General features: G+C 37.0%; 1 protein-coding gene across 2 annotated transcripts in view; it reads right to left on the bottom strand.

Moving 5' to 3' along the window:
• Positions 1-1115: 1115 nt before the first annotated feature.
• LOC137640147 (probable endonuclease 4) overlaps positions 1116-25927 on the bottom strand; it is a 59564-nt gene continuing 34752 nt past the window's right edge. For both annotated transcript variants that reach the window (XM_068372640.1, XM_068372641.1), the window contains exons 6-9: positions 24634-24752; positions 18751-18859; positions 16399-16503; positions 1116-3232 (exon numbers count right to left, since the gene is read on the bottom strand). In XM_068372640.1, coding sequence (XP_068228741.1) covers positions 3045-3232; positions 16399-16503; positions 18751-18859; positions 24634-24752 — 521 coding nt within the window. In that variant the 3' untranslated portion in view covers positions 1116-3044. The remainder of the gene's footprint in view (positions 3233-16398; positions 16504-18750; positions 18860-24633; positions 24753-25927) is intronic.

The raw sequence follows: 25927 nt of genomic DNA, 5'->3' as shown, positions 1-25927 counted from the left end.
ATAGAGGAAGAACTTGTACCACATGAGGTATTTCCTTTTAATATTTGACAGTTTATTTATGAAACATATCCAAATGAGTTATTTATGAAAAACTATTTTGTTTATTTCCTTTTAATATTTGACAGTTTATTTATGAAACATATCCAAATGAGTTATTTATGAAAAACTATTTTGTTAATTGTTATTATGAGTTGCCAAGAACAGCGGCTTATACATCTAAATATCTGTACGTACAGTATATCAAAATACGCAATTTATAAAAAAAAAAAAAAAAAATAGACATTCCACCAATAATGAATTACCATTAACAACAGCAGAAAATGCATTAGAAACGAAAAGAAATTTCACCGCAATAAGAAAGAAAATAAATATTTTTGTAAACTGTGCACTAGAAACTAAGAAAAATCAAACTGATTGACATACATCAACTACCCTATTCCTCAGTTATTGCTTAAGATTATGGTGATTTCAACTTATATTTCTCGTATACTAAACAAAGAAGCATTATATAAAGTGTGATTAATGATTTCGTACTATATAGTATGCTAGGTTATACTAGTACTCATACAGTAATGTATTGCAGAAGAAAATGAACTATTGAGATTTCTCTTGCTATATTGTTCTCTACTAACCTGAAGAGTGCTCAAGACTTGGGATGTATTTGCCACACAATACACTTAGGTGTCTCATGACCTCTTTTTCTTCTATACCTTGAGTTTTACTGACATGGTACAATTAACATACACAGCTACAAAAATAAAATATAATAACCAACAAACCTCTGCAAGACCTGAAAGAGCATCAATTAAAAATAACTCCTTCTGCAAAGAAACGTAAATGATGCATTATGCAGACTGTATTTTGTAGAACCAATCATGAGGGTGAAAACTGAATTATGTAATTCCACAAAGGTATAATATTAGAGATACAGTATACTTAATTAATGTTATTGTATAATTCAACCAATCTAGATAGTAAAAAAGGACAGTAGATTTTGTTTGTAATACATTTATCTACTTTAGAGCAGCATTAACCCTTTTGAGCACTAACCCATCCAAATAATTTGGGACTCAAGCCCTAGGTTTTTTTTTTCCCTTGGCATAAAAACTCGGATGAAACTTATAATAATTCTTGTATGGCTGAGAAAATTCACATTCTATCGGTATATAATTTGCACATTCTGTAAAATCTTTATATACAGTACATAAATAAAATGGAAAAAAATGGCTATTGATGTAAAATATGTCCAATAGTAACATTTGCAGTAGAAATATTTGGACATGAAATACCTCCAAAGGTGCTCAAAAGGTTAATTGAACTGAATAAAAAAAAATAATGCACGATTTTACTGGGGTTAAACAATAATTTGACATTAAATTATTTGTTAATATTAACAAGTCATTCATTACAAATTACTGAATTACAATAGAAACTACAAGCACTGAATTTATAAGTGCACTTGCAAAATCCATATTAAATCAACCCAATTGTATTTAAATACTGATACACAAATTATTCATTTGTATCTTTCTTGGAGGTGGGCCTGGGAGTTGACCACAGGAAACCTTTTGCTATACATGACCATAACTTGTCCAAAAAATTACTTATACTAGTTATTTACAAAACACTTTAGCAAGGAATTAACAAACCATACTCTTAACATCAATGCCATAACATATAATAAAATTTTCATGTTTCTACCAATTTCACAAAATTTAATATTTCTCAAATTTCCAGTTTCCTATTTTCTTGGAATTCATATTGTAAAAATAGAATTCTACCTGGTAACGGATAGGGGAGGTGCATTGTCAAGTGCAGATACGGATTCCTGATAGAAAAATAAAGGATCTCTAGTCCATATTAATCTTAAAAGAAAAAACGTAGCATACAGTACTCTGGGAATTACTGCATAGGATGAAACAAAGACCTGTATAATCCCAATACAAATTTCAATTGCCAATATACGTTGGGCTGGCTCAAATGGGTTTGTTATATATGATATGAACAAATTTGAACTTCATAATACCTTAACAATAAGAAAATTTAAATCTAGAATTTAGGCAAAATGCGGTATTTTTTTTAAAGAATTTTTATAAAAAATTTATATGCTGTTGGTTCAAATAAAGACGGTACACATGTCTTGGCACTTATTTTGAACTACTGTACTTACATACATAACATTAAGCTTTACATGAAATAAAATTAAAATAATGTAAGATTTTTAATCTTATATTTCAAATTATGCTCAAGTACTTCAAGTGTACATAACTGGAGAAACCCATTTGCGGTACAAGTAAAACAAACCTTGAGTCACATTCCCCGAGTATTCCACCTATAAAGGAGGCTCCTTACTGTATCATTAGCTTTAATAACCAGTCATGCTTGATTCTAATAGCATTGCAATTTCTTTCTGCAATCTCCCAAAAATTGATACATGAAAAACTATTGGACTATCAGTCATGCTTGATACTAATTGTATTGCAATTTCTTTCTGCAATCTCCCTAAAAATAATACACGAAAAACTATTTATTCATTGGAAACATAGAAAATTACTCGTCCATCGCCAGCAATGAATAGCAGTACTAAAGTAAAAATAAAGTTCAGATTTACCCATCAATAATAAAGTGATCCTTTCACTCTGTTCTACATAAGAAGACTTATGATATTACTTTAATGACTTTTTCTCAAAAATTTTCATCCTAATGAAAATGTTACTTTCATGATTTCTGTTTGTCAGTAATTAATATGCTCTCATATCTAAAACACTGAAAAAAGGAGATTCACTTAAGATAACATATAATATGTCAAGATACTGGGTATTTTTTTAATTAGCAATAAAAGTTGTTTTTCATTTGTTTATCTCTCCATCTAACTTAGGAAAAATCAACTTTATATAACCTAAAACTAAAATTAAGTAGATAATCTTCAATACAATTAATCTTTAACATGTCAAAATGAAAGAAACTATCTTTAATTACACAATATAGAGTGGCCACAAAAAAGTTAAAAGAAAAATCAACATCTTCATCTCCAACCCTTTGCCTTATTTGACAATCAAACTTTCAAGAAGCTTTATTTCTTTGCCATAACCAGCATTACTTACCCAAGGGGTTTCTAAGATAAGAGGCATGTCAACGAAATGTTTGCAGTTCATGATACGACTTAAACCCACCTTACCAATTGTGCCTTTTCCTATGTTTTCATGTCGATCTAGGTGACTGCCTGCTTTTCCTAAAAGTAAAAAATCACAAAATTAAAGTAAAAGTTGACAGAATTAATAGAACCCTGGTTTGTAGGTCTGACCTGGGCAAAAACTACACATAAACATAACTTGCTAATTTGCCTTTGTTTTATTCCATACAGGTTCTTTATAGTTGTTTGATTTACAAATTTATGTTAAATTTCTAGAAGCAAAAAATTTTAGAAAATTTGGTCAGCCACTTAATTGTTAGTTGTGGAGTATTCAATCACAGAGGTATTACTGTACTATGAAATATGAACTCATGAAATTATTCTATAGATACAGTACATATATTTTACACTATTTCTTATATCTAAACTTGATTTTACTTTACAGAAGATTTGGTGTCTACTATATATTATCTATGTTATGTTAATAGAGAGTTGCATTCTCGCCTCCCTTGAGATACCTTAATTTATAACTCGAGCATGCATATATATATATATATATATATATATATATATATATATATATATATATATATATATATATATATATATATATATATATATATATATATATATATATATAAAGTAAACACTATACTTAATTTGGTGACAGTCATGACAACTTTACATATGCATACAAGTGTCCCTAGTCCTAACTTGATCATATATATATATGGTCTGTCTGAGATATTGTTCAGTCCCTTGCCTTTGCTGCTGATGACAACCTTTTAACCCATTTATTGTGCTCCATACTAGAAATAATCTTTAAAAAAACAGCATGAGTGATTTGTTATTTCTAATGAACTTAATACAGTATCCTCTTTTTTGTCTTGTGTTCCACCCGGTGCTGTAGAACATGTTATTTGTAAAGTTTACAAATAATCTAACTTTTAGCTACTTCCAATTTTACCACTTATTTTAATTAAACTACCAATTCCTTCTTCTGGATTGTCATACATGTTATTACAATACACTTCTGTGCATTTCTAGCATATAATAGTGTAATTTTCTTTAATATCTCCCATACTACTTATCAGACTGGTACTTTGACACAGCACTCTATGGACCTCCACCTAATTTTTAATACTTTAATGCATTGGCAAATCTTGTTAATTAAAGATTTTACTCTTGTCATAATGAAGCCCAAGCCAAGTGAACCGACTAAGTAGATAAAGCAATTTGAATACTTAAACTCCCCCACCCCTCCCTCTGTCTAGACCCTCCTCCTATCCCTACAGTAACCCCCTTTCCTAGTCTCTCTGACGTCGCTTACTCTACTTTTTCTGTAACCTATTATATTTGTTAATAACCGATAGAAGTGATATGTTGGAATTTTGATATAATTATTATTAACATTTCATGATATTGTTGTATTTTGTCAGGGTGTATAAGGAGTTGCTATTTATCCAATTTGATGAACCTGCCTTGAGGGCTTCTTTAACCTGTGTAAAAATAATGAAACACACATTTACAAAAGACAGAATTGATGGGCTTTGCCTCCTTGAAAGGAAGAGTAAATGTAATCAAGTGTTATATAAGTTGACCAAACATTTTACTGTGTTAGATAATTTGGGTATCTGCTATGGTTTATGCCTAAGCAGTTTGTTGTTTCAGTGTTTGTTTTACCAACGAGGTTTACCTATCATATTCATGACTGGCATGTTAATTTGCCCCCCGTAAATGTAGACATGCATTTGCATTATATCTCCATTCCATATATGAAATGGAGCAAACTAACAATAAACTAAGGATTAGTCTTAACAGGTAGAAGAAACTTCAGGTTTGTTGGACACACACACAATAGCACAATGTGGCATAAGAAACACAAGCATATTACTGAAAAGTAAATCTTAATATTTACCCTATAATTCACTCCTTATATATAAATATGTGTGAGTGTGTGGGTAATTGTGCATATTAATCCAACAAATTATGTAGTTCGTAGGTTTTTTATCATAATTTTAAATACTATGATTATTTGTGTCATAGAATAACTCTGTATTCTACAGCTATTGTTTATTCCACACAGGCCTTTCAAAGAGGTAAAGCCCACCAATCCTACCTTTGGAAAATAGGTGTTTCATTATTTTTACACAGTTTAAAGAAGCCCTCAAGGCAGGTTCATCAAGTTGGATAAATAGGCTAAAGGCTATAAACTCCTTATACACCCTGACGAAATACAACTATATCATGAAATGTTAATAATAATTATAAAAATGTTATTTTTATTAATAAAATAAATTTTTGAATATACTTACCCGGTGATCATATAAGCTGCAACTCTGTTGCTCGACAGAAAAACCTACGGTCAAAATACGCCAGCAATCGCTATGCAGGTGGGGGTGTACATCAACAGCGCCATCTGTCGAGCAGGTACTTAGTACTCCAAGTAAACAAAGAACCAATTTTCTCCTCGGTCCACTGGGTCTCTATTGGGGAGGAAGGGAGGGTCCTTTAATATATGATCACCGGGTAAGTATATTCAAAAATTTATTTTATTAATAAAAATAACATTTTTCAATATTAAACTTAGCCGGTGATCATATAAGCTGATTCACACCCAGGGGGGTGGGTAGAGACCAGCATTACATGTTTACATTATTATGAGCTAAGTATTTTGTATTTCATTTTAGCAGTTATTCAAAATAACAAACATAAAATAAATAAGTACCTGGTAAGGAAGTCGACTTGAACAATTACTCTGCCTTTTTAAGTACGTCTTCCTTACGGAGCCTCGCGATCCTCTTAGGATGCTGAGCGACCCCTAGGATCTGAAGTATCAAGGGTTGCAACCCATACAACAGGACCTCATCAAAACCTCTAATCTAGGCGCTTCTCAAAAAATGACTTAGACCACCCGCCAAATCAAGTAGGATGCGAAAGGCTTCTTAGCCTTCCGGACAACCCAAAAACAATAATAAAACATTTCAAGAGAAAGATTAAAAAGGTTATGGAATTAGGGAATTGTAGTGGTTGAGCCCTCACCCACTACTGCACTCGTTGCTACGAATGGTCCCAGAGTGTAGCAGTTCTCATAAAGAGACTGGACATTCTTAAGATAAAAAGATGCGAACACTGATTTGCTTTTCCAATAGGTTGCGTCGATTATACTTTGCAGAGATCTATTTTGTTTAAAGGCCACGGAAGTTGCGACAGCTCTAACTTCGTGTGTCCTTACCTTCAGCAAAGCTTGGTCTTCCTCATTCAGATGGGAATGAGCTTCTCGTATTAACAGTCTGATAAAATAGGATAAAGCATTCTTTGACATAGGCAAAGATGGATTCTTAACTGAACACCATAAAGCTTCAGACGGGCCTCGTAAAGGTTTTTAAATAGAACTAAGAGCTCTTACAGGACATAAGACTCTTTCTAGTTCATTTCCAACCATACGATAAGTTTGGAATATCGAACGATATTGGTCAAGGCCGAGAAGGCAGCTCGTGTTTGGCTAGAAAACCAAGTTGTAGAACATGTAGCCGTTTCGGATGAGAATCCGATGTTCTTGCTGAAGGCATGAATCTCACTGACTCTTTTAGCTGTGGCTAAGCATATCAGGAAAAGAGTCTTTAAGGTGAGATCTTTCAGGGAGGCTGATTGTTTTGGTTCGAACCTGTCTGACATAAGGAATCTTAGTACCACGTCTAAATTCCAACCAGGTGTAACCAAACGACGCTCCTTCGTGGTCTCAAAAGACTTAAGGAGGTCCTGTAGATCTTTATTGTTGGAAAGATCTAAGCCTCTGTGACGGAAGACTGATGCCAACATGCTTCTGTAACCCTTGATAGTGGGAGCTGAAAGAGATCGTTCTTTCCTCAGATATAAGAGAAAGTCAGCTATTTGAGTTACAGAGGTACTGGTCGAGGATACGGATACTGACTTGCACCAGTTTCGGAAGATTTCCCACTTCGATTGGTAGACTCTAAGGGTGGATGTTCTCCTTGCTCTAGCAATCGCTCTGGCTGCCTCCTTCGAAAAGCCTCTAGCTCTCGAGAGTCTTTCGATAGTCTGAAGGCAGTCAGACGAAGAGCGTGGAGGCCTTGGTGTACCTTCTTTACGCGTGGCTGACGTAGAAGGTCCACCCTTAGGGGAAGTGTTCTGGGAACGTCTACTAGCCATCGAAGTACCTCGGTGAGCCATTCTCTCGCGGGCCAGAGGGAAGCAACTAGCGTCAACCTTGTCCCTTCGTTAGAGGCGAACTTCTGCAGTACCTTGTTGACAATCTTGAACGGAGGGAATGCATATAGATCTAGATGTGACCAATCTAGTAGAAAGGCATCTATATGAACTGCTGCTGGGTCCGGGATTGGTGAGCAAAATATTGGGAGCCTCTTGGTCATCGAGGTTGCGAAGAGATCTATGGTTGGCTGGCCCCAGGTGGCCCAAAGTCTCTTGCATACATCCTTGTGGAGGGTCCATTCTGTTGGAATTATTTGTCCCTTCCGAATGAGACAATCTGCCATGACATTCAAGTTGCCTTGGATGAACCTCGTTACTAGTGATATGTCTAGACCTTTTGACCAGGTGAGGAGGTCCCTTGCGATCTCGTACAATGTCAGAGAGTAGGTCCCTCCTTGCTTGGAGATGTACGCCAAAGCCGTGGTGTTGTCCGAGTTCACCTCCACCACTTTGCCTTGAAGGAGAGACCTGAAGCTTTTCCAGGTCAGACGTACTGCCAGTAGCTCCTTGCAGTTGAAATGCATTGTCCTTTGACTCGAGTTCCGTAATCCCGAGCATTCCCTACCGTCTAATGTCGCACCCCAGCCTACGTCCGATGCGTCCGAGAAGAGAACGTGGTTGGGAGTCTGAACAGTCAGGGGAAGACCCTCTCTAAGGTTGATATAGTCCTTTCACCAAGTCAGACAAGACTTTATCTTTCCGGAAACCGGGATCGAGACCGCTTCTAGCGTCTTGTCCTTTTTCCAGTGAAAAGCTAGATGGTATAGAAGAGGACGGAGGTGTAGTCTTCCTAGTGACACAAATTGATCCACGGATGACAGTGTCCCTACCAGACTCATCCACAACCTGACTGGGCAGCGTTCCTTCTTCAGCATCTATAACGTGTTAAGCAAAATTACTAAAAACCTAAACACACTTCCGTCTAAGGGAAGGATCGGCCATTTAAAAGTGAAAGAGAGTCCATACTCTCTTTGTCACCATAATTAAATCTATCCAAAACGAGTTCAAGTTTTGAGATGAAGATAAAACACCTGCATAGCGAAAGCTCAAAACTAGAATAGTGTACTTCACCAAATAGTTGTGAAAACAAATCCAGTTAGTAACAGCATATTAGTAGGTCTTGCCGGTAGCCCGACAGAGAGAAAATTGGTTCTTTGTTTACTTGGAGTACTAAGTACCTGCTCGACAGATGGCGCTGTTGATGTACACCCCCATCTGCATAGCGATCGCTGGCGTATTTTGACCGTAGGTTTTTCTGTCGAGCAACAGAGTTGCAGCTTATATGATCACCGGCTATGTTTAATATTGAAAAATTCAACTTATCAATTCAATCCATTATAAACAAATGTAACAGGTTACAGGAAAGGTAGAGTAAGCCACGCTGGAGAGACTAGGAAAGGGAGTTACTGGAGGGATAGGAGGAGGATCTAGACAGAACGAGGGAAGGTGAGGGGAGGGATGGGGGAGTTTAGGTATTCAAATTGCTTTATCTAATTAGCCGATTCACTTAGATTGTGCTTTATTGTCACAAGAGTAAGTGCTTTAATTAATGAGTTTTTCCAATGCATTAAAGTATCAAAAATTAGGTGGAGGTCTATAGAGTGCTGTGTCAAAGTACCATTCTGATCAAGTAATTAGTATTGGAGATATTAAAGAAAAACACACTATTTTTGTAAAAAAATACATAGTAGATTTAAATTAAGAGAAACGAAAAATGTTATTTTCATTAGTAAAATAAATTTTTGAATATACTTACCCGATAATCATGTAGCTGTCAACTCCGTTGCCCGACAGAATTCTACGGAAGGGATACGCCAGCGATCGCTATACAAGAGGGGGGTGTACTCACAAGCGCCACCTGTGGCCAGGTACTGCAGTACTTCTTGTTGACACCACCTCAATTTTTCCTCGGTCCACTGGTTCTATGGGGAGGAAGGGTGGGTCAATTAAATCATGATTATCGGGTAAGTATATTCAAAAATTTATTTTACTAATGAAAATAACATTTTTCAATATTAAACTTACCCGATAATCATGTAGCTGATTCACACCCAGGGAGGTGGGTGAAAACCAGTGTACATGTATATCAAGAAGCTAAGTATCCCGTATTTCATATTATCAGTTATTCAAAATAACAATGAAATTACAAGTACCTGGTAAGGAAGTCGACTTGAGCCATTACTCTGCCTTAAATAAGTTCGTCTTCCTTACTGAGCGCAGCGTTCCTCTTAGGAGGCTGAACAACTCTAAGGTGCTGAAGTATCAAGGGCTGCAACCCATACTAAAGGACCTCATCACAACCTTTAACCTCGGCGCTTCTCAAGAAAGAATTGACCACCCGCCAAATCAACAAGGATGTGGAAGGCTTCTTAGCCGACCGTACAACCCATAAAAAGTATTCAAGAGAAAGGTTAAAAGGTTATGGGATTATGGGAATGTAGTGGCTGAGCCCTCGCCTACTACTGCATTCGTTGCTACGAATGGTCCCAGGGTGTAGCAGTACTCGTAAAGAGACTGGACATCTTTGAGATAGAATGATGCGAACACTGACTTGCTTCTCCAATAGGTTGCATCCATAACACTCTGCAGAGAATGGTTCTGTTTGAAGGCCACTGAAGTAGCCACAGCTCCCACTTCATGTGTCCTTACCTTCAGCAAAGCAAGGTCTTCTTCCTTCAGATGAGAATGTGCTTCCCTAATCAGAAGCCTGAATAGTAAGAAACTGAGTTCTTAGAACTTGGGAAAGAAGGTTTCTTGATAGCACACCATAAGGCTTCTGATTGTCCTCGTAAAGGTTAAGACCTTTTTAGATAGTACCTAAGAGCTCTAACTGGGCAAAGTACTCTCTCCAGTTCATTCCCCACCAAGTTGGACAGGCTTGGGATCTCGAACGACTTAGGCCAAGGACGTGAAGGAAGCTCGTTTAGCAAAAACCGAGCTGCAAGGAACATGTAGTCGTTTCAGATGTGAAAACAATGATCCTGCTGAAGGCGTGGATCTCACTTACTCTTTTAGCTGTTGTCAAGCACACGAGGAAAAGTTTTTAATGTGAGGTCCTAAAAAGAGGCTGATTGGAGAGGTTCAAATCTTGATGACATAAGGAACCTTAGGACCACGTCTAGATTCCAGCCTGGAGTGGACAACCGACGTTCCTTTGAGGTCTCAAAAGACCTAGGGAGGTCCTGTAGATCTTTGTTGGTGGAAAGATCCAAGCCTCTGTGGCGGAAAACCGCTGCCAACATACTTCTGTAACCCTTGATCGTAGGAGCTGAAAGGGATCTTACTTTCCTTAGATGTAACAGGAAGTCAGCAATCTGGGTTACAGTGGTACTGGTTGAGGAAACTGCATTGGTCTTGTACCAGCTACGGAAGACTTCCCCTTGAGACTGATAGATTCTGAGAGTGGATGTTCTCCTTGCTCTGGCAAACGCTCTGGCTGCCTCCTTCGAAAAGCCCCTAGCTCTTGAGAGTCTTTCGAAAGTCTGAAGGCAGTCAGACGAAGAGCGTGGAGGTTTGGGTGTACCTTCTTTACGTGAGGTTGACGTAGAAGGTTCACTCCTAGAGGAAGAGTCCTGGGAATGTCGACCAGCCATTGCAGTACCTCTATGAACCATTCTCTCGCGGGCCAGAACGGAGCCAATCCACGTCAGCCGTGTCCCTTTGCGAGAGGAGAACTTCTGAAGTACCCTGTTGACAATCTTGAACGGCGGGAATGCATACAGGTCGAGATGGGACCAACCCAGCAGAAAAGCATCCACGTGAACTGCTGCTGGGTCTGGAATCGGAGAACAATACAACAGGAGTCTCTAGGTTATCAAGGTAGCGAACAGATCTATGGTTGGCTGACCCCACAGGGCCCAAAGTCTGCTGCAAACACTCTTGTGAAGGGTCCACTCTGTGGGGATGACCTGACCCTTCCGGCTGAGGCGATCTGCCATGACATTCATACCGCCCTGAATGAACCTCGTTACCAGCGTGAGCTTTCGATCTTTAGACCAGATGAGGAGGTCCCTTGCGATCTAGAACAACTTCCACGAAAGAGTCCCTCCCTGCTTGAAGATGTAAGCCAGGGCTGTGGTGTTGTCAGAGTCCACCTCCACCACCTTGTTAAGCTGGAGGGACTTGAAGTTTATCAAGGCCAGAAGAACCGCCAACAACTCCTTGCAATTGATGTGAAGTGTCCTTTGCTCCTGATTCCATGTTCCCGAGCATTCCTGTCCGTCCAAAGTCGCACCCCAGCCCGTGTCTGATGCGTCCGAGAGGAGACGGCGGTCGGGTTTCTGAACAGCCAAATGTAGACTTCCTTGAGAAGAAAGCTGTTCTTACACCACGCGAGAGAAGACCTCCTCTCTTCGGAAACAGGAACTGAGACCGTCTCTAGCGTCATGTCCTTTATCCAGTGAGCAGCTAGATGATACTGAAGGTGGGGGAGGTGGAGTCTCCCTAACACGATGAACAGGGCCAGCGATGAAAGTGTCCCTGTTAGACTCATCCACTACCTGACTGAGCATCGGTTCCTTCTCAGCATGCTCTGGATGCATTCTAGGGCTTGGAAGATCCTTGGAGCCGACGGAAAAGCCCGAAAAGCTCGACTCTGAAGATCCATACCCAGGTAGACAATGGTCTGGGATGGGACGAGCTGAGACTCCTCAAAATTGACCAGGAGGCCCAGTTCCTTGGTCAGATCCATAGTCCATCTGAGAATCTCCAGACAGCGACGACTTGTGGGAGCTCTTAAAAGCCAGTCGTCTGACGGAGCCGGACACAAGATCATGGTACTGCTGCACAGTCTGTGAACTGTCAACCATGGGGAAGCGAGGAAGTACAGTGACAACCCGAAGCTGTCTAGACTGTCTGGGTCGTATAGACAACTCCTTATCGGGTTGCTGAGGTTGCCGCACTGCGTCACAACAAGTCACTTCTGCTGGTTGTTGAACGTCTTCCCAGTGACACACTGACTCCGTAAACAAAAAATCCTCTAACAAGGACTAAGCTTGGACTGCATGTCTTGCAACACAGCTCAAGGTCTATGGGAGCAGGTGTGGTAACAGACGGGGTTAGCGACTGAAGTGGAACCATTACCTTCCCTGGAAGCATGTTATGCTTAAATAAAAGTCCATAGGAGGCTACGCAGCTAAAGGCTCCTCTCCAAATGACAGAGTCCTCAAGGGAATATCAGAAGGAGGGAGAAAAGCACTTTCTCATCTACAGGGACCATATCCGAGAAAAGCTAAGTTCTCTCAGTGAGGGTTTCACTGGTGCAAAAGCAGCAGACTAGAAGGCAACGTTATGAAACTGCTTGACAGTCTAGTGAGTTGGCAACAACCAAAGATGTGTGACTGAGAAGCATGCGGTAAGGTATGCAGAGCATGCTGTATGTAGAGCATGCTGTATGCAGAGCATGCTGTATGTAGAGCATGCTGTAAGAGAAGCAGAGCATGTTGCATGGCGTGTAACATTTCTCAGAAATTCCATGACCAGTGCTAGATTGAGTAATATCGCATTACTGTCCATTGAAAGTGCACGTGCCGAGGGAATTGATTTAGACTGTTTTGTTGATGAATTTGATAGCCGGCATGATAATCGTAGAATTAAGCTGCACTAAATATACGATCTATAATCTACTTCACCTCAGGACAGGGAAACTCGCCCTGTTGGCAACACTGCATTACTTCATGCATGCTTGCATGGGGTTTTAATATCAACATAATATTTACATTACATTCATAACTCATGATTCATTTTTGTTTTGAAGATATTTTGCCATATTTGCGATTTGTTAAAAATATATTGCAAGGAATACATATATATTTTTTTATTTAAGTAATACGAATAACCTCCATTATCATAATGTTTGTGTAGGCATACATGTATATGATTACAAATGCAAGTTATGAAAGTAATGAGGTGTTATTATTGTCATTTGTTATTTCAAAGTTGAATGGGAAGAGGCTCAAGTTGAGGAGAAAGTGGCAGATGCATGCGTTGAGGTGGCTGACTCATAGCATGAGGTACCTGCCTCAAGAGTTGCGCTTGCCTCAAGGGTTGAGGTGGCTGCGCAGAGAGAGGCTCTTGACTCACGAGTTGAGGTTCTTGAGGTGTGAGCTGCGAGAGTTGAGGTAGCGGCTGCGCAGAACGCAGTTCCTGTCTCACGAGTTGAGGTTCCTGAGGAGCTAGCCTCAAGAGTTGAGGCTCTCGCCTTGAGGAAAGGCGAGGTAGCAGCTGCGAGAGCTGAGGTGGCTGCCTCAAGGATGGTAGAGGTTGTCGTACCTCAAAAGGTTGTAGCCTCAAAGATGGTCTAACTGCAAGAAAATCTTGCCTCAAGGCATAAGACTCCTGCTCCCATTGTTGAGGTTGCCTTAAGGAAGGTTAAGGTTGCTGCACAACGCTGGTAACTGGCAACTCCGAACGCGGTAAGGTAGCTTGAGGAACCTCAACTTCGTACGCCTGGCAGACTGGACTGCGGTGAGGCGGAGCGCTCGCAGGAGGAGGTGTAACCTTCTCAGCCTGAAACTCACGCATTAAGACCGCAAGCTGCGACTGCATGGACTGCAGCAAAGTCATCTTGGGATCAACAGACGATAAGGTCTGTTGAGGCAAAGCCTTAACAGAAGATGAGGTCTGTTGAGGCATCGCCTTACCTCTCTTAGGAGGTGTGCAGTCACCTGATGACTGCGGAGAGTCAGAGCTAACCCAATGACTGCATCCGGGTTGTTGAACTCTAGAGGTCTGGACTTTACGTTTAAGAGGTCTTGAGACCTGAGTCCAGCGTTTTCTCCCCGAAATTTCTTCTGCAGACGAGCAAAATAAGGGCTCAATCGTCTGCGGGTGGGAGTGACGGTCTCTGTAAGACACGCCCGCAACCACCGAGGATACTTCTGTGCGCCGATCAAGGCCTGCCGAACCCTTTTGCCCTTCGACATTGCTTCTCCCCTGGGCTTGGGAGCTTGCAAGAGGTCCCGGACTGGGAGGACGACTGGCACGCACAGAAGTACCCTCACGCACAACACTGACACACTTTGCGCTAATCACTTATCACTTTTGATTTTCTGTTTGCACTTATTTCACTGAACTCGAAACTTTAAGTGGTTTGTACCTGAAACACGCAATTCTATCCTTCCTTAAAAGTTAGTAATTGCGAAAACAGAATTACAATGTAACAGAAAAATCTAATGAAAGATAAATAATTCAGTGGCTGGAAAGAGACTAAACACTAGATCAAATAAACTACGTTTAAAATCTCTCACCGCATAAAGCTTGAGAACAAGAATAAAACTCTAGAAACGTTTACCTTCTTCCCCTAAAGAGACTAGGGAGAAGAGCAAAAACGATAACAACGTTACTACGATAACAACGTTACTCGCTTGAACGAAACGTTTATCCAGCTCTCTCTCCCTCCGTCTCTATCTCTCTCTCTCTCTCTCTCTCTTGACTTAGAACCTGAGAGAAGAGCCCAATCATATATATCGTTAAAACATATTATTGTTAAAGGAAAAAAACTGAAATATTTCCCAAATAAAAAGTTCCTTTATTAGAATTAAAACCATTAAGCTAAGAAAGAATGAACAAAACGCTAGAAACGGTTACTCTTACTGCAACGTGACACCGTGAAAATTCTCTCTCTATCGTAACGATAGAGCGCAAGTTGAACGTTCTGAACGTCAACAACTGCAGAGACAAAACAAAACGTTAGTTCAACTTTGAAAACAGTACGAGACTATCAAAGAAATTCTTTCAAAAACATTAAAATAGCATAATATGTTAACAGGTAAAACCGAAATGACGGGCTCAATGTTAATTAACTTCGGTACCAAGAAAAGACCGCCTACTATTAGGAAAGGTCGAATATAAACAAATATAAAAATTAATTTTAATAAGTTTATAATAAAAGGAAGTTAATCGAAGAGGCCTATAAAAGGCGGAGAGATAAAAAAAAAATCTATAACTTTTGTTAAGCAAAATTAAGAAAGAGAGTCTATACTCTCTTAGACACCAACACTTCCGTCTAAGGGAAGGGTCGGCCATTTAAAGGTGAAAGAGAGTTCATACTCTCTTCGTCACCATAATTAATCAAATTAATTCCAAAAGCTAGCTAAGCTAATAATAAAACTTCCTGAATAGCGAAAGCTGAAATCTTAGAGCAATACTTCACCAAAAACCGTGAACAAGACTCCAAAATTATAAGCGTATCCATGAACGTCTTGCCGAAAGCACGACAGAGGAAAAATTGAGGTGGTGTCAACAAGAAGTACTGCAGTACCTGGCCACAGGTGGCGCTTGTGAGTACACCCCCCTCTTGTATAGCGATCGCTGGCGTATCCCTTCCGTAGAATTCTGTCGGGCAACGGAGTTGACAGCTACATGATTATCGGGTAAGTTTAATATTGAAAAAAAATTTATATCAAGGTAAAAACTTACCAGAGCGCATGGTTGAAAATAAGAGAGACAAAACAACATAGCTTCGAGTAGAAAGAGGAGCATAAAGGCTTTCTTACCATATATATGGAATCGCTTTCTTATGGGGTGTTGGTTTATAAAAGCAAGATAATATATCACACATCGAATATGTATTCATTTTTAGTTGCAGTTATTTACTCCTCAAAAATGTCAAGTGCCAATATTAAAAAATCTAAATATGTTTTCAAGTTTTAATACGTAAGTTTCAGCAAATTTCGAATATGTTAGTAGACATAACCAATGTTTTAGGCTAATCATATCTTACGTGACCATTTTAGATGTAAAAGCTCTTTCCAGTACAATTTCTAAACCACTGGACTACTTTCTAAAGTTAACCACATAACTGAATATAGAAAGTGATGCATTAAAGAACTACTTTAATAATAAGGATCAATAGCTTTAAAAAATTTAATTCCAAAGTTCATGCTACAGTTCTGAAGAAAAAAATAGAGTACTAAAACTACTTATAAAATGACCTCGAGAAATATAAGAACATTCTATGATTTTTATAAATACTGTCAAATAAGTAAGTAAATTCTTAATAGCTCTTATCTTTCTCATGACAAGTTCTTTACCTTTAGAGTCATTAATATGTAGTCCTCGAAGAAATTGCCAACCAACAATCTTGCCAAAGTCATCAATAAAGCTTTCAAACCCAGATTCAGTACCAAGATCATAGCCTATGAAAAATATTAACATAATTTTATGACAAATTTATGATTTCAATACTTACCCAAAATTCATATGCTATTAGTTCCTTAAACATTAGCCTTTGACAAAAATTAAAAAAAAAAAAATTCCCTTTCAGTATTATATCCAATCTCCCCTGGTGACAGCCAATGACAGCATTGACAGACTCTGATTTCAATAAGCACTATAACTAACTTAGTCATAATATTCTTTAGTAGTTAACACAAACTTAAACTTAAAACCGCTACAGTTATACCTCCATTTAAGAACACTCAACTTGTGAATTTTCCTAGGTGCAACCATCCGTAACTATGAATGTAAAATAAGCGCAAAATTCAACGTTGAGTCCCAGAATTACAAATTTGGCTACAGCTTACTATATCTTGTCACTCTAAGCCAGTCCATGTATACTATCTATACCATTTAGATACAATTAAAAGCTTCTTATTATTGAAATCCACTTCTAGTGGAGATATATCTTTACTTGAATGTAGAGAAGAGAATTTTAAAAATCTCATGTTTTTTAAGTAATTTATATTCTTCTTAGCTACTGTACATAAACCTGAGTACTGTTTAAATAAGAGTATGACTCAGCGAAGCTAGAACAGTCAACTTTCAGGGTAACTATTGGTGGGTGGTAGGTAAGCTACTTACTTAGCCCTGCAAATTGCAGTGTGGTTGAGGCGAGGAGTATAACTTAAAAGAACTCAGGTTTATATAATTGGGAAAAAAAATTACTTTAAAAAATTTGTGATTTGTTCGCATACAAATACAAACCATCATTCTTTAATAGAATACTCATACTTAAGAGGGACAAAGTCCCTATGAACAAAAATCTGGCAGGTTTAACTTTCCCATAAAATGTAATATCAGCTGGTCCTAAATAAGGGAAAGGTGATGACTTCTGTCAATCTCCCAATGGTCCCAGTATGGAGATGTCAAAGGCTTTAGGTTAGGCCCATACCAACTTACCAAGTGTAAAATTTAATAGGTCACAAAAGCACAGGATATGTTGTCCTAATGTATATGCATTATAAGAAATGAGTAGGTATACATTCTATCCATCCTCGCACTCATCTGAGAGGATGGGGATATACTTTTCAATAAATCTTGTCTGAAATGAAAAAATTGCTGTTATGAAATTTGCCTGCAGCTGAAGTCCAGTCCAGCTCATAATCATGACTGCTGCACACCTAAAAGAGGATGAAGAAAGGAGTGTATAAAGCAAGGTAATCTACCTTTCATTCTAAGATGAGATGCTTCTTGTCACATGAATAAACTACACAGGCCAAATAACCTGTTGAGAAACCACAACAAGAACAAGGGAACAGGTATTTCAACACTCACCACAGAGCGTGTTTGAATTCTTTTTCCCCTCCTGATTGCCATAGCTCAAGAGCTTTGGATTTTACCTCTGAATTAAGCTGTGACCACATCATAAGTGAAGCTACTCGCAGATCTAGTAACTGCTTAGACCTAATATACACTCACTTCCCCGGTTTTATAACAATTAAGGTTGGTTCTCCAGTTGAATCATCTGAACCAAAGTAGTCTAGTCAGAAAACAATCCGTAAAGTAACTCCTTGATTAAATGACAAAGAAATAATGTTTAATTAAAGATGACAGAAGTACTTAGTGAAACAAAAGTTACCAAAATAACTGTAGAGTATAGGAAAATTTATACTTTAAATTTTTGTCAAGGGCTAACATTGATGGAACTAATAGCATATGAATTTCAGGTTAGATTCCTTAAAATAAAAACATTTTAGAATTTTACAATACTCGTACGTTTTGAAAAAGTCTTCTAATAAATACATATTTGAAATTATGACGAGTGAATATTTGATACATTTTTGCCAGAAAATAGAAAATAATCCTCTTAACCTTAAAAAAATTATTTTGTTTGGAATTCTATTACAAGATATCTCTACGTGACAATTATGTGACGTATTTGCTCTCTGTCTGTGAATTCTCATTTTATATAATTATTTCAATTTACATCATCATCATACAATTCCAATTTCCTCGACTGTATCATTATCACAGGTCTTTCTTCTGTCAGTGATATACCGACTGATTCAAAATATTTCTCTAGTTTAATATTAAATTTTCTTAAAATCTTATTTTTTTTCTATCAAAAAAAAGGAGTATAAATATTTTGAAATTTCTACAAATGGTAGAGGTTGACTCAAATAAAGTTCATAAAATTACAAAATATATAACTTATATTGATTTACCTGCAGCATGAGCATGGCACGTATCGAGACAAACACCCATTCTTGTTTTGTCTTTCACATTTTCAATGATAGTACGTAACTCATGGAAATCTCCTCCGACTGTGTTACCCTAAAAACAAGAAAACTGTATAATTTTCTGTCCAAGAACACCGAGTCAAAATCTAAGCACAAAATTTTTATATGATTGGATACAAAATTCAACAAATGAAAAGCCCCTGTCCATTGCAACTTTCAAAAAGCACAAGGTACTAATATTCTTAAGAAAATAAAATAAATGGTAATGATGATGACAAAACTATAAATGCTGCATACTGTACAGAAGGTATAATACTGTACAAGGAAAAAGGTACAAAATTGTTTTGCAATAGAGAAACATTCAAAAGACCCTCCCTGATGTTCATATTGCTTCTTCTCCAGAAACTCCGTTTATCGATGTTCCCTCTCAAATATTCAAAAGCCTCGCACAGAACCTCAATTCCTTATTTGCTTTAGAATCTAAAGTTTAGATCCATCTGCTAAACCCTGGCATCCCATAATACCAGTCTCTAAGATAACTAGAGGACAGAGTGGGTAGTCTAGATCTTGATACAGTCAGCCCTCCATACTCATGGGGGTTAGGTAACAGAGATAAGCACTAAGATCGAGAATCAGCGAATGCTTGCTGCCCTATGGTGGGTCAACTCATAGCCTAACAACTCGCTTACCATTGCCTAACTGTGGTGTACTAACACACCAAGTAACCCACTGTAGTGCACTAAATTGTTTTCACGTGGTTTCTAACAAGGTATTTTAGTTTATACTACTCTTCAGAGGTAAAGGTACATTATTAACACAGCTTCAGTACAAGGTACAATGATTCATAAAACAAAAGTCATCGCTATACCATGCTATGTATAACAATATATTATTATTATTATTACCACTAGCTAAGCTACAACCCTAGTTGGAAAAGCACGATGCTATAAGCCCATGGGCTCCCACAGGGAAAAATAGCCCATTGAGGAAAGAAAATAAGGAAATAAACAACACAAGAAGCTATGAATAATCAAAATAAAATATCTTAAAAACAGTGACAATATTAAAATAAATCTTTCATATATAAGCCATAAAAAATTTAAAAAAACAAAAGGAAGAGAAATTAAACAGAATAGTGTGCCCGAGTGTACCTTCAAGCAAGAGAACTCTAACATAACACTGGTTCGTATCTAACAACACTCGCTGATATTATAGAGTAAAAAAGTCACTGACAGTTGATGGTTGAAGTGCACCTGAAATTGAAAAAGTAAAAAAAAAAAAAAAAAAAAAAAAAAAAAAAAAAAAAAAAAAAAAAAACGATTCAGTGAAGCACATTTATCTTTTTAAAAGTTAGGATTTTTTAGAACGTAATGTCTGATTATACTAATCACTCTGAGCTGACAAAATCAAAAGCGGTGTTTTCAGGATTCATATACAGTAAAGTCTTCTGTAATACTATAAATACAGTACACTATTATATGTTCTTTTTCATTGAACTACAACAAGTGAAAAGAAAATAAGATAAAAAATATCTAAAATACGACTCAAACATCACTAACGTTTCCAAAGTTCTAGCAGTGGATCTGAGATGCACTAAGCCTTAAGGATATTGAGTTCAATGAAAATTAACCCTGGATAGGTACGGTGGGTCGTTTGCGACCCCGAGCGTCAAAAAAAAACAGGTTTTTCTCACGTGACTCACCCCCGTGACTGGATTTGTGGGTGATCGACCTGCAGGAGGTGTCTCCCCTACACGCTCTAGTAGTGTCCAGATGTGCATTGCTGTAGCTGTACTCCTTCCCCGATTTCTGAGACGCGTCGGGGTCGTTCGCGTCCGAGTTTACCCTTCTAGGGTAGTTTGCATAATTATCAAAGTTATTACGTATTATGAAATTGTCGTAGAATGGTGCAACTTGTATAGGTTATCAGTTGTGGAAAGTCTTGGTGGATTGTTTGGCTACCATGTGCATGTTTTTTTTTTTAGTTAAAATGTCGTTCATCACCACGAGGACCATTTTACCGCGAGTGCCCCTTTTTCATTTTTTTTCATTTTTTTGCCAAGTCATTTTTCCGTAAGATATTGCCAAATAGTGTTGTAAAACTTTTGCTTGTTTAGTGTTGGAAAGTGTGTCTAGATGATCTGGCTACCCATGCATGACTTTGTTTTTGTCAGATACGACGTAGTTATTGGTATATTGGGTATTTAACTGCGGTTACCAATTTCTGTTTTTTTTTCAATATTTGTAAAAATTACTACGTAGTAAGGAATTGCCGTATATTATTCATTTTTTTTTCATGTTTATGTGTTAGAAAGTGTGCCTTGATGGTTGGGCTAACACGTGCATGTCTTTTTTTTTATCTGAGATGTCGTATATTAGAATGTCGGGCATTTTACCGCGAGTGTCCCTTTTTCATTTTTTTTCATTTTTTTGCCAAGTCATTTTTCCGTAAGATATTGCGAAATAGTGTCGTAAAACCTTTGCTTTTTTAGTGTTGGAAAGTGTGTCTAGATGATCTGGCTACCCATGCATGACTTTGTTTTTGTCAGATACGACGTAGTTATTGGTATATTGGGTATTTAACTGCGGTTACCAATTTCTGTTTTTTTTTCAATATTTGTAAAAATTACTACGTAGTAAGGAATTGCCGTATATTATTCATTTTTTTTTTCATGTTTATGTGTTAGAAAGTGTGCCTTGATGGTTGGGCTAACACGTGCATGTCTTTTTTTTTATCTGAGATGCCGTATATTAGAATGTTGGGCATTTTTCCGCGAGTGCCCCTTATTATTTGTTTTGCATTTTTTTGCTTAGTCATGTTACCGTAAGGAATTGGCAAGTAGTGTCGCAAAACTTATATTTTTATAGTGTTGGAAAGTGTTTCTAGATGATCTGGCTACCCATGCCTATTTTTTTTTTAGCCAGATATGGCGTATATATAAGTATATGTTCGATTTTCCTGTGATTGCCATTTTTTCGTTTTTTCCCATTTCTTTCAAAATTACTACGTACTAAGGAACTATCACAGAGTAATTATTCATTTATATGTTTATTTGTCGGAAAATATGCCTTGATGGTTTGCCTAGCACGTGGCTGAAATTTTTTTTTTCTGAAATGCCGTATATTAGAATGGCCATTTTTCCACGAGTGCCCCTTTTTATTTGTTTTGCATTTTTTTGCTTAGTCATGTTACCGTAAGGAATTGGCAAGTAGTGTCGCAAAACTTATAATTTTATAGTGTTGGAAAGTGTTTCTAGATGATCTGGCTACCCATGCCTATCTTCTTTTTTTATCCAGATATGGCGTATATATAGGTATGTGTTCGATTTTCCTGTGATTGCCATTTTTTCGTTTTTTCCCATTTCTTTCAAAATTACTACGTACTAAGGAACTATCACAGAGTAATTATTCATTTAGATGTTTATTTGTCGGAAAATGTGCCTTGATGGTTTGCCTAGCACGTGGCTGAATTCTTTTTTTCTGAAATGCCGTATATTAGAATGTTAGCCATTTTTCCTCGAGTGCCCCTTTTTATTTGTTTTGCATTTTTTTGCTTAGTCATGTTACCGTAAGGAATTGGCAAGTAGTGTCGCAAAACTTATATTTTTATAGTGTTGGAAAGTGTTTCTAGATGATCCGGCTACCCATGCCTATCTTTTTTTTAGCCAGATATGGCGTATATATGGGTATGTGTTCGATTTTCCGGTGATTGCCATTTTTTCGTTTTTTCCCAATTCTTTCAAAATTACTACGTACTAAGGAACTATCACAGAGTAATGATTCCTCTAGATGTTTATTTGTCGGAAAATTTTTTTTACTTTTTTTTTGATTGAATATCATCAAATTTTTTTAGCTAAAATATTGTTTTACATTTTTTTTTCGATTTTATTTCCCTTCAAAAAAATTTTTTTGGGTCAGAATTTTAATTTTATATTCGTAAAATAATCGACAATTATCCAGCAACCCACCATACAATTTTTATGCATATCCAATAATAATTAGATTAGTAAATAACACCTTGAAATTGACATACCCTTCCTACATTTCAAGTGGCAGATTAGGGAGTCTGAGTCAGTGTGGTTGGCGGCCATTTTGTGGACATATCCGAAGCGTAAGCTGCCCTATCTATATATATATTCTTGTTCCCTATAGAATTTGTGATATTTTGGTATATTTTTACCTGCATAAATATCATATTATATATTAAATATATGTATTTTTTTACGGAATTTCTAAGTACTAGAAAAATTACCTTTAGATATGGCCCCTGATATAAATGTAATTTACAAAATAATGAAGATTTTTTTACATATTTCTATTTTAGGATAACATATGTTTATTCCCTAAAAAAATTAGCCACTTCCTATTTCATTTGGGTACCCAAAAAAATTCATGAAATTTGGACAAATTTTTTTGGCCAAAAAAAGTTACCCTTTTTTTCTCATTTCAGATCTTCACCTCCATGGGTCTGACTTCATCCAAAATACATCAAGATGTGTCCTAAACATTCAAGAATCAATTCCTAAAAGGATTTGTGTATATATGTATAAACTTTTTTTTTATGAATTTTTATGTCAGGTCTTTTTTTTTTTCTACTTAATTTTTTAAAATATTTATAATAAATAGTTTTTCTGCAGATGAGTAGTATTTATCTATACAGTTGTTTTAAGCATTCATTGAAGTTTTTTTTGGCAAAAGAAAAAAGGAGGTTACTGCAAAAACTGATTTTTCAAGAATTTTTTTTGGCGTCGGGGTCGTTCGCGTCCGAGTATACCCTTAAAGGGGTGTCCGAGGACCGTACCTATCCAGGGTTAAATATTTGCCATTACATAAACTACAAATAGTGTACATTATTATTACTATTATTATTAATACTTGCTAAGCTACAACCCTAGTTGGAAAGGCAGGATGATGTATGCCCAGGTGCCCAAACAGGGAAAATAGCCCAGTGAGGAAAGGAAACAAGGAAAAATGAAATATTTTAAGAACAGTAACAACATTAAATCAAATATTTCCTATATACACTATGAACACTTTAACAAAACAAGAGGAAGAGAAATTAGAAAGCAAGAGAACTCTAGCCCAAGAGACAGTAGATGACCAAGATACAGAGGCTATGGCACTACCCAAGACTAGAGAACAATAGTTTGATTTTGGAGTTTCCTTCTCCTAGAAGAGCTGCTTACCACAGCTAAAGTCTCTTCTATCCTTATCAAGAGACAAGTAGCCACTAAACAATTACAGTACAGTAGTTAACCCCTACAGTGAAGAAGAATTGTTTGGTAATCTTGACGTTGTCAGGTGTATGAGGACAGAGGAGAATCTGTAAAGAATAGGCCAGACTATTCGATGTATGTGTAAGCAAAAAGGAAAGTGAACCGTTACCAGAGAGAAGGATCCAATGTAGTACTATTTGGCCAGTCAAAAGACACCATAACTCTCTAGCAGTAATATCTCAACGGGTGGCTGGTGCCCTAGCCAACCTACTACCTACATGAACCGTAGAGAGTCCTATCTAGACACAGTCTCGTCTAAACAATCATAAACCAACTAAATGGATCAATTATATGAATAATCAGATGACTGATGAGTACCTAAGGCTCAAGACTGTGCATGTACTAAACTACTACTGATCTTCAGTTAGTTAGACAAAAGAGTGCCACGTCTGTCATTGGTCAAAGACCAAAAATTTGTGCATATGTAAGTGATGAGGTTGTAGCACTGAGAAGACAATGTAGCCTAAAAAAAAAAACTATCATGTGCTGGTAAGGATACTGAACATTTCTCGAAGAACACCATCTGCAGCTCGTAATGGAATAAAATATCTAGTTGAATCCTAAGGTTTAAGGAATAATATAAAAAAGCTTACCTGACAACTCATATTTTCCAATACAAATATCACATCCTTTGTTTGCTCAGCTACAGAATTGATGCTTTCAGCGATTGTTTTGCAGCACTCTTCACGACTAACTTTTCCCAGTGTAGAACCTAAGGAGTTCATAAACAAAAATAAATAATTATTCATTATATTTCTATAAAAACTACTTTGATATAGATAGCAAACAGTAATTTTGAAATAAAAATTTAATAAGAGGAAAAAACCTCTTTCATTTTTAACGAGAAAATAATTTTCATTTACTATTTCCATACTTACCTGTAAGACGGTTAAAATTTAAGAAGTCCTAGCATCTCATACTTAAAGTAAAGAGAACTATTCTATATCCCTCCCTTCCTGGGACCAACCAGAATAGTTTCATACTCATAGTAGAAGAAACCGCACCAGGTGGTCACTGTGAGACTTTCCCGTATAGTATCAGTATATTGAAGTCGTTAATAAAATTCATAAACTTCTGCCTATAACTGGACGTGAGGAGGGGAAAATTATGCGACTCATTGATAAGAAGAAAAATAATAAATCCTATAATAAATATTCTGTTTACTTCAAAGTGTCTTTTATCTGTGATCCACATAGCTCACTATCATGGGATTTGAACATATATACTGTACTGAAATACAATTTTAAGAAACCTCCCATCATAATCTAATACCAGTCTAAATTTTCATTTACCATGAAATGAATAAATATGAAAAATACTGAAGACTATATGATATAAGGAATGACCTGCTATTATCATTATTATTACTAGCTAAGCTACAACCCTAGTTTGAAAAGCAAGATGCTATAAGCTCAAGGGCTCCAACAGGGAAAAATAGCCCAGTGAAGAAAGGAAAAAAGGAAATAAACGATATAAGAAGTAATGAACAATTAAAATAAAGTATTTTAAAAACATTAACAACATTAAAACAGATATTTCATTTATAAACTATAAAAGGACTTGTATCAGCCTGTTCAACATAAAAACACTTATTGCAAGTTTGAACTTTTGAAGTTCTACTGATTCAACTACAGTACCCAATTAGGAAGATCATTCCACAACTTGGTCCCAGCTGGAATAAAACTTCTAGAGTACTAGGTAGTATTGAGCCTCATGATGGATAAGGCATGACTATTAGAATTAACTACATGCCTAGTATTACAAACATGATGGAACTGTCCGGAAAGATCGAAATGTAAAGGATGGTCAAAATTATAAAAAATCTTATACAACATGCATAATGAACTAGTTGAACGACAGTGCCAGAGATTAATATCTAGATGAGGA

The sequence above is a fragment of the Palaemon carinicauda genome, chromosome 4, assembly GCF_036898095.1.
Source record: "Palaemon carinicauda isolate YSFRI2023 chromosome 4, ASM3689809v2, whole genome shotgun sequence".
Classification (NCBI taxonomy): domain Eukaryota; kingdom Metazoa; phylum Arthropoda; class Malacostraca; order Decapoda; family Palaemonidae; genus Palaemon; species Palaemon carinicauda.
The sequence above is the reverse complement of the archived record's forward strand: the minus strand, read 5'-3'. Positions and strand labels throughout refer to the sequence as shown.